The sequence below is a fragment of the Priapulus caudatus genome, unplaced genomic scaffold, assembly GCF_000485595.1.
Source record: "Priapulus caudatus unplaced genomic scaffold, Priapulus_caudatus-5.0.1 Scaffold185, whole genome shotgun sequence".
Classification (NCBI taxonomy): Eukaryota; Metazoa; Priapulida; class Priapulimorpha; order Priapulimorphida; family Priapulidae; genus Priapulus; species Priapulus caudatus.
Window position 1 is genome coordinate 14,173 of NW_014577246.1, and position 10,463 is coordinate 24,635.

Consider the following 10,463-nt stretch of genomic DNA (forward strand, 5'->3'; position numbering starts at 1 on the left):
GGGAAATATGATGAAGGTCAGGTCGAAGGTCAATGTCAATGTCAAAAATAAGGTTGCAGTGACCTGGTTTCGGTACGCGACACACCTTCTCCCCAAGATGTGTAAGTATACCCAAGTTTGGTCGTGCTAGGTCAATTAGGGCCAAGTTATAGAGTGGAAGGGAAATATGATGCAAGGTCAAGATCAAGGTCAAATAAAAGCCGCAGTGACCTGGTTTTTGTACGCGACACACATTCTCTCCAAGATGTGTAAGTATACCAAGCTTTGGTAGCGCTAGGTCAATTAGGGGGCCGAGTTATAGAGCGGTAAGAGAAATCATGATCAAGGTCAAGGTAAAGGTCAAATAAAGGTCGTAGTGCCTGTTTTGGTACGCTGCCCACCTTCTCCCCCAAGATGTGTAAGTAGACCAAGTTTGGTCATGCTAGGTCAATTAGGGGTCGAGTTATAGAGCAGAGGGAAATCTCTGCGCGGCGGCTGTACAGAAATGAAACCATAGTATCCCCGCCGACTTTGTCGCGGGGGATACAATTAGAGACATGTTCCTATAGTAAATTCTTAAGTAGTAAGGCTGAGAGGGTCTATGTCCCCAAGGGTACTATAGGAGGGTACCCTGGTACTATCTAATATGCCGGACCGTACCTCACTTACTCTACTAACGAGTCTAGGGAGTCGCCTACGCCTACTCCCTAACCCTAACCCTAACCATATCAAATAGTACCAGGGTACGTTTCGATATATCGAACCGTAACCAGGGTACCCTCCGATAGTACCCTGGGGGACATAGACCCTATGAGCAGTAGTAAGGGCTTCTTAGTAAATGTACTAAAATGGCTATTATGAGTGCGAGTATACATTTTCAAATGCATATATTGATTTTTTCATGATATAAAACAGTATCATTGTAACACTGGGAGAAAAGGGGCTATTTATTATATCCACTATTACCATTTGGCTCGCTCTCGTTATCGTTATTATGGACTTGTTATGGACTTGTTTTGATGTTTCAGGTCCTGATCTGGAGACCAAAACTTGCCTGGTCTCTGTTTAAAACGGATCTTTACTTTATGCAGCTCATTGTAAGTGTAGCCGCTGATGATGTTGTTAGTTACCTCCGCCAGGGGCATGGCGGGGGTTATGTTTTCACCGGCGAGTTTTTGAGTGTTGGTTTGTGTGTTTGTGTGTTACCATGCACGTTTCAGTTCACTTCCGCTAGGTGCGCTGGCTGTAGAATTACAAACACGCAACCACAGGCTAAGGGGCATCCACAGTCCTCCCCCACCTGCACGCTCGCACTAATCCGGATCAAATTATTTAATTAATTAATTAATTGATTAATTTTTCCACTTAATTAAATAATTAATTAATAAAAAATTTCACATGGAGAGAATTCAGCTGCCTTGGCGGAGGTCTGTGCTCTCCGAGTGCTCTAGTTAAAGTTACATCCTTCCCACGCCTATGTGCAGTGGCGTAGCTAAGATTTTTTCAGGCGGGGGGGGGGGGCACTGGGGGGCCTTTTATTTTCGTGGGAGGGCACAATATATAACTTTTATTTGTATTATACTGTTTTAACGGCATTGTTTTTAATTCAATTTTTTTTTTATCAAGCATGAATTTTTAGTGGGGGGGGGAGGCACCTGGGGGGGCACGTGCCCCCCAGGCCCCCCGTAGCTACGCCATGCTGCCTATGTGGCGCATAGGGCGATGCCTATCACCGTTTCCTTAACCCGAGTCCACGCAGCTGCTTTCACAGTAAATACTATGTACAGTGGGGGGTTAGTCCACTGGTAGCACTGCGAGTTAATTTCCCACGCTCTATCTCTACTTGCTGAAGGATATTGAGGACCTATCTGAGGATGTTGTTATTGTTAACCACTATTGAAATAACACTAGCTGCAGGGGGATTGATTTTAGAAACATGCACATTTCATAAACCATACGCGCATAGGTCACACTGTCTGATGCAATGACGACATATTTTTACGTTTAATATGTATATTACATGTACCGATGAAGAGCAGGCAGCTGGCTGATGTGTTATTTATTACATAACTTTTATTTACAGCATTTGAGCATGCCACCTATAGTGTAGACTGTAGACCCACTCAATCTTTTGAAAAATTTCGTAACAGCGAATTTACATTTCACATCCCGAATTGTGCGGTTATAATTTTAAATTATATATGAACGAGTGGTTGTATCTAACGCTGTGGTCGTAATTAAGTCCCAAAGTATGTATAACACGGAAAATTTACGTTACCTGAGTTTTCGTAATGCGGGATATTTTTTATACTAAAAGCTAGTCTGTTTTAAAAATGAATTACTGTAAGTGTAAAACAAGAAAACAACAAGTAAGATTCAAATTCGCAAGGCCAAACATGTTCCAGGAATTTCTAGGGGCTATAAGGTCCATTTTCCAGGACTCTAAGCTTCAAGCAAAACACAATCTAATCTTCGTATTTTGTATCTTGCAATCGACAATTAATAAATAAACTGTTGCGCCAGACCCCATCGAGAGTGGGACACCAGCTCCAGGTCTCTCCCTTTTCATTGATACGGCTCACATAAGACCTACGCGGCGACAAGTTGCAAAGTACCAATACTTATAGCTATACTTCTACTATGTTTTCTACTTTTTCCCTCGGTAAAACTATATTTAAAAATATCAAAATACTAATATTGTTGCCAGTAAACTAAAACACTTACCTTGTTGAGGTGAAATGTTTAACCTTGGTGTCATGCTTTGAACACCCAGTTGTAGTCTGGGACCAACCTACATTAATCAAAGGCAAGTCAGAGGTTTTGACTTGCATACCTTTCTCATTTATTCATGACTATAACAGTAGCTTTGACCAATAATTATGCTCTAAACAAATGCAGATCTATATTAACAAGAGCGTATTAAGAAGGCCAATTGGCAGCAATTAATGACCAAGGATTATTGACTCACCCTTTTGCCCCTTTGCCTATAGTTGCAGGCAAATAGACAATATCTGTCTGGTGGAAGTTTTGGACCTGTGTGTGGCTTGATAATGGGTAGTGGTTGGCTGTTCTTTTGCCTTGACAGCTCAATCACAAGCTACAAGCAGGTTCAAGAAAAATAGAAAACAATTTTAACTTTTAACTATGCGAAAGTGTAGACGGCACATATAAAATTGCAGGTTTTAGTAATATTAGCATTATATGACTCTGGTAACCTTGCCACTCTCTCTGCACTTCTGTTCCAAGTTAATAATATGGTAGTGATACATATATGTGAAGAAGACAATTAATACATACATCTCTAGGTGGTGGAGAAGTAAAAGAGAAATCCATTCTACTTTGAATTGCCAACTTCACATCCTGAAAGTCTAGGTTTTTCCTCTTTGCATAGTTCTGATACACCCTAGCATCATCAAGTATGCCAGTGATGTAACCTAGATAAAACATGGCAATTAGTACAGAAGATATGCAAGGGAAATACACCCCATAAGCCAAATGCGCCAACTATATTGCAATACATTAGACGATTAGAGTAATAATTGAATACATTTTCTCCTATATATATATATATATATATATATATATATTACGCTATTATTTGGTCAAATAGCCGTCAACAAACAAATGTGGTGAATTTTTTTACAACAACCTGTTCTCTGATTCTGACCATGTAACATTGAGACTATATAAGGAATATCCAATTTTTCCTTTTACAACCTACCCACATCACGAAACATAATTAGCCACACTCGCGGAGAGACCTGCTCAACAGGGGATCAATGCACAGCTTTCAATGCGGGCCGGCTGCAAGCTAGTGCCAAGTGCTATAGCTATAGTAGGGATAGATCAATGCGAAAACATGGAAATTGCATCTTCAACGTCGATCGGCGAAATAACAGCACAGAAAAAGACGCTTCTTCCAGTGACGGTCTTTGGCCTTGCAAGCGCATGCATATATATACATTATAGCTGTTCAAACAACTCCTAAAATTTACCGTAACAACCCACGAATTTAGTGCTGTCGTAATTATAAAAGGAATAGAAAGAAACAAATTAAAACGCAAATTTTCATAACTATAATTACTCGTAACTAACGTCAATTATTTGGAGGAGTGATAAAAAAAACCGAGTATCCGTCACATTTGATGCACACATATACTTCGCCGCACACAATGAGTGTCGATTTTTGTGGCTTACAGAGTGTGAAATTCGCAGTAAGAGCCGCATAAAAACATGTCAAATTAGCAACAGTCTCTCGAGACACGATGAGAGCAAACGGGCGAGAGTTAACTCTTGCGCACAGCTGCACCGACGGCTGGGTGTGATAGGATAATTCCAATTCTTTATCATCTACCTACTATAGGCACACACTAGAGGTTTAAATTTTATGCACGAGTTCTCATCGTCGGTCGGCTTCACTGCCTAACCAGAAAATAATAACGCAAGATTGCCAATGTCCTCTACTCTGGGAAGCCCTACACAATATAACAGCTGGTGAATCACCTACGTCCAAACGAGTCACGTTTCAGGGGGAGTACGTTGGGACGTTACTGCGTGTGTATAGATATTGCAATGTAAGAATTTCGATGAGTGAATTTTCCTGTCTCATCGGCGTTCCAGCCCCGTCCGTGTACAGATTTGCCTATATCGTCCGTGTATAGTCACTAGTCATTCTAGTGCATGTTTTGGGCTAGCAATCGTGAAGTGATCACACTTTGTTTGCGCTGTTTTGCAACTGAATACCCGGGCTCGGTTTATCACGCGCACCGAAACGTATTGCAAATACCAATAAAATGAAAGTGTCAATGACACTGTAGCTCACCACAAAAAAGGACACAAATGAGTGAGTAAGAAGAAGTCAGTTTTAATTGAGCAACCATCGACGTACATTATAGAAACGAAGAGTATATATGGGAGAACTCCCATTATATACTCTTGATAATTATATGTGTAATTTTTTATGTGAAAATAATAAATAATATTATATATAAATTATAAATAATTTATAAACCAAAATGAATCACAATTTGTGACGCTAGAGTAGATGGCGCTACACCCGCTTTGATGTTCCTTAGCATAAATCATTATATCATAATAATAATATAATAATAATAGTATAAATCATAATGTTCATAGCAGGAATTTTGCATTAAAGATATTGTCAATGAAATCTTGTAAAACGACCCAGACAAGTGTGACACCACAGACTGTTTGTTATCTGCGTGTCTATATAATATGCTATATAATTGCCAAACCCTACCTAATTTGCTTTTTTTTTTAAATATCAAAACCCCTAGCCCTTATTCATTCACATACCAAAAATGAGCAAAATCCGTTGAACCTGAACTGACTAATGGCAATTCCCATTTTTGCCAAAAAATTGCCTTGGCTCGAAAGTACGTCAACTGGCGTGCTCCAAAATAGGACGTTTAATATGGGAGCATAGCAGTAACAACTATACCCAATTTCAAACATGTGGGTCAAACGATTCCTGAGTTATCGTTGACCATAGCCAAATGTTGACGGACGGACGGACGTACGACGGACAACGACCCATGGCAATAGCTCAGCTTGACGATGTCAAGGTGAGCTAAAAACAATGCGGTTGTAAAGTCGAAATATCGATGAATGTGTAAAAGGATTTCGTGAGCAAAGCGGCGTTTCAGAGCTGTATAAACTTTAAAAAGTACACGACATGCGAGAGACCGCCACTGGCGCCACATGCTTGTGCTCACCATAAAAATCATGTAGAACCCTACTTCTCGGTAGAACACTCGCCAATACGTCGTTTCCAGTAAAGAAACAATTCGTGGTTATGTGCTAATATACTACAAGGGTAGAAATTAACTTTTGAACAACGGACTCCCTACCCTCAAAAAGAGGGAGTCCGCACCAAAATGAGGGAGTCTGCAGTCTGAGGTTCAAAATTAAAGATATTAACAATAACGCATGTGCTTATTTTTAAGATTCATGCGGTTGCACGTCTGCCAAATTTTCTTTGGACATTAGCTGAAAAAATACGGTAATTCCGCGAGGTCGTGCTCCGGAACGAAGTAGTATGGCAGAATTTTCAGGGAGTCACACGAACTCCTGCATATGTCAAATCAGGGAGTATTTGACTCCGGACTCCCGTTAATTTCGCACCCTGTATATATATACACAGTAAGAGAAATAAAGACAAACTAGACAGAGGGCACTCACGGAGAGTGCATACCTCCGCCAGCATGTAACATGTATGTGTTACGAGCTGGCTCGCCGCTCGCTGCTGGCTGCTGCTGACTGACTGGCCTGCTGCTGACTCGACACGCTAATATCGATCGCGCGAACACGCTAACACACGAACGAACTAACACACTAACACACAAGAGTGATCACATAACCTCCTCCAACTCCGTTGGGCGGAGGTAATGATAAGACAGACTAGGTTTTGGCTGGCCTGTTCTATGATAACACCAGGAGTGTATAATTTATATATAATATCTCTATATTATATACTCCCGATAACACTACTAGAAGTGGTGTCATGGTGTCCCGTGGCTACACCTAGTGGCCACTAAGAGTCAGAGTAAGAGCTATCCAGTTAGTAACTTAGTACATAACAGACTGTGGCTCCCAGTCCCACCAACCAATGAAATGATGGCTGGTCCAGCGAGTGTCAGTCTGCAGAAATCAGGATTGCAATATCTGTTCTGACAACAATAAATGCGTTTTTATTTAAGCAACTCGGGTATGAGCGAATCAAATTTTCCATTTATTTAACCAACTCGCCTACAACGTAATCGTTGTATTTATTTAGCCGATTTGGCAACACGCGTATCACACTCGACAAACTCATCCAGGGGACGCTTTGAGACGATTATCAAACATGGCGGCGCACACATCTTTAGCGAGGTAAGTTGATATGATTCGTTTCGTTTTACTTATCACAAACCCATAAATATCGTCTGATCTTTGGAATAATTAGAATATATAATGGTACAACTGGTACAGCATTTTTTAGTATCAAAGTACAGTGTATCAGAAACAAATTATAATTTGTTGTGAACTACCGGGTCCGCCATTGTTAGAATGATCATTTAATGAGCAATTCGATTTGCATCACGTGATTATACACATGCAGTGTGTAAATCCATTTGATCCGAGTTGCTTAAATAAAAACGCCTTTAGTTATTGGTTGACTGCTATAACTGGCATTACCAGCACTAGTACAAGTAGTACAAATTCATCTGGTGGGTGTGGGTGTTGATTTTATTTTGTTTAGGCTGTGGCTACGCGACCGGTTCTAGGAGCCGCTAGGCTACTCGTCCGGACATCCATCTCACACAGTGATCTTGTGACACATACATGCATGATTGCGCAACAGGACGCTCTGCTGATTGCCGAGTGTGTGCGTGAGAGAGAGAGGGAGAGAGAGAGAGAGAGGGAATGTGTATGTGTGACGTGTGTGTGTATGCGTGAGAGAGAGAGAGATAGAGAGAGAGAGCGCTAGAGGTGTGTGTGTGTGTGTGTGTGTGCACGTGTGTGTGGGAGAGAGAGAGAGAGAGAGAGAGAGAGAGAGAGAGAGAGAGAGAGAGAGTGAAAGAGAGAGAGAGAGAGAGCGAGAAAGAACGGATGAAAGGATAGACGGCAGCAGTACATATATTGTATATTTACGGCAATCAGCAGAGCGTCCCGTTGCGCAATCATGCGTGTACGCAAGCACAGGTACTTAGGCCGTTTCAATAATAAAATGATGGTTAATAAATACAACTTGTCAGTACTACTACTAGACCTACCACTACCAGTACCAGTAATACCAAGAGTAGATAATAACACAAGAGTGAGACAACCGATTCCCTGCATTTTTAACCGTCGTTTTTCTCATCAAAATTGCACCACCATTAAGAAGCAAGTGTATACGTTCCTCAGCTTATTAGAACCACTAATCACTCACCTTCATGGACTGATATTCGTTTACATATATTTGCTAGCGTATTGCTGTAAATCGTAATCTTGCACGAGCTGAATTCGCACGATTTACCGCTGTTGTTGTGACCTGTTTAGCCATTATTTAGACGCTATCGGGGCGATAATATGTAGCAACGGCCGGTTTCCAAATCATGCGTGCCCCGGTAGGGGTTTAATGTACTTGATTACCTGCGCGTGCGTAATGTGATACTTACTGCAAACTACTACAGAGAATATTGTTATTATTGTATTATTACTTATGTAAGATAGTATGTCAATTTCTTGTGTTGCGATCACAATAACTGAGCGCGTCTCGCAGGTTCTTCACGAGATCAAAATTCGAAATCTAGATTGTCTCTCAACCCTATCGGGGCATGAATGATTTGGAAACCGTCCGTTGCTAAATATTAGCGCCCCGATAGCTTCTAAATAATGGCTAAACAGGTCACAACAACAGCGGTAAATCGTGCGAATTCAGCTCGTGCAAGATTACGATTTACAGCAATACGCTAGCAAATATATGTAAACGAATATCAGTATCATGAAGGTGAGTGATTAGTGGTCATAATAAGCTGAGGTACGTATACACTTGCTTCTTTATTGGTGGCAAATTTTGATGAGAAAAATCGGTTAAAAATGCGGGAATCGGTTGTCTCACTCTTGTGTTATTATCTACTCTTGGTAATACTAATTACTAATAGTATTAATAGTTTGATTCGACCTAATAACTTCACTTCAATACCGTCCAATACACCGCTGCAACACACATTCCTATAGCGCGCACGCCATTGTGCACAAATACACAGTAATATAGAGAAAATAAGAAAGCATTCGCACAGAAATTCCAGAACGCTCGAATCTTTTCACAACATTACAGCAAAAATACACAACCAACCGCCATAATCTGTGTGTAGCTGAATGGTCACTTGTTTGAAATATCCGTCTTGCAACTTGGTACCACATACTTTACCCAGAATAATATGAGAAATCCTGCTCGAATTTGCCGCGAATTTCCCAGTGAGCCATTTCGTAAATGAGAGCAACAGCCTATTATACATGAGTAATGAGGCGCATTGCATTCTGGGAGGAGTTGCATCCACCTGCCCAACTCCAAGATGAGCTACGCCGCCGCCGGCGGGAAGTGACGTCACACGGGCGACTACCATGATTGGTCAAAGGATCTAACAGCGCGGTTAGGGATTTTTGGATTGTTGCTCCCATTTACGAAACGGCTAACTGGGAAATTCGCGGCAAATTCAAGCAGGATTTCTCATTTCTGGGTAAAGTATGTAGTACCAAGTTGCAAGACGGATATTTCAAACAAGTGACCATTCAGCTACACACAGATGCCAATATTATGGCGGTTGGTTGTGTATTTTTGCTGTAATGTTGTGAAAAGATTCGAGCGTTCTGGAATTTCTGTGCGGACGCTTTCTTACCTTCTCTATATTACTGTGTATTTGTGCACAATGGCGTGCGCGCTATAGAAATGTGTGTTGCAGCGGTGTATTGGACGGTATTGAAGTGAAGTTATTAGACCAAATCAAACTATTAATAGTAATAATACTATCACTATGTAATATAGACCGAATAATTCTGTCCCATATAACCTTTTTTATATTTTGGTGAGGGTTATATTGGGACAGAACGGGGTTCATTGAAATTTCGTGAGATCGTATGCAAAATGCATGCGCTGAGAATGTAGACCGAATAATTCTGTCCCATATAACCTTTTTTATATTTTGGTGAGGGTTATATTGGGACAGAACGGGGTTCATTGAAATTTCGTGAGATCGCATGCAAAATGCATGCGCTGCGAATGCGGCCCGTACGCCGCTATTGGCGCGAAAAAAAACCTACCGTTCCCTTCTACATGACTTCACCTTGCTACAGATATGTGTATACATTCACTTCAATCGTTATTCACTTCTTAAAAGATTGTTTTTCAGAAACCCGCTGCATTCAACTTTCGTAAATAACATTCGCCATTTACAAACAATCAGACCAATCAGAGCGAGTCTATCAGCCCTCCTGCAGCGCCACAGATATACAAGCGAGAACCAGGCTATTGTAACACTCGCTCTGATTGGTCTGATTGTTTGTAAATGGCGAATGTTATTTACGAAAGTGGAATGCAGCGGGTTTCTGAAAAACAATCTTTTAAGAAGTGAATAACGATTGAAGTGAATGTATACACATATCTGTAGCAAGGTGAAGTCATGCAGAAGGGAACGGTAGGTTTTTTTTCGCGCCAATAGCGGCGTACGGGCCGCATTCTCAGCGCATGGCGCATGCATTGCCATGCGATCTCACGAAATTTCAATGACGCCCGTTCTGTCCAGCAATAAAACCTCCCAAAAATATAAAAAGGTTATATGGGACCTACGAATTATTTGGTCATATGTAATACTAATACTAATAGTAATACTAATAGTAAATACTCATAGAATAGTAATACTCAGTATTACTGGTACTGGTAGGTATAGTAAAGTCGTACTGACAAGTTGTATTTATTAACCATCATTTTATTATTGAAA

The 10,463-nt window shown here is 40.9% G+C and overlaps 1 protein-coding gene across 1 annotated transcript in view; it reads right to left on the reverse strand.

Annotated features, from left to right (window-relative positions):
- The window catches only part of LOC106806902 (transcription initiation factor TFIID subunit 9B-like), a gene marked incomplete at its 3' end in the record, with an annotated part of 18,931 nt that overhangs the window by 4,750 nt on the left and 3,718 nt on the right, over positions 1 to 10,463 (reverse strand). The window contains exons 2-4 of the mRNA XM_014809047.1: positions 3,277 to 3,413; positions 2,948 to 3,076; positions 2,704 to 2,770 (exon numbers count right to left, since the gene is read on the reverse strand). Coding sequence (XP_014664533.1) covers positions 2,704 to 2,770; positions 2,948 to 3,076; positions 3,277 to 3,413 — 333 coding nt within the window. The remainder of the gene's footprint in view (positions 1 to 2,703; positions 2,771 to 2,947; positions 3,077 to 3,276; positions 3,414 to 10,463) is intronic.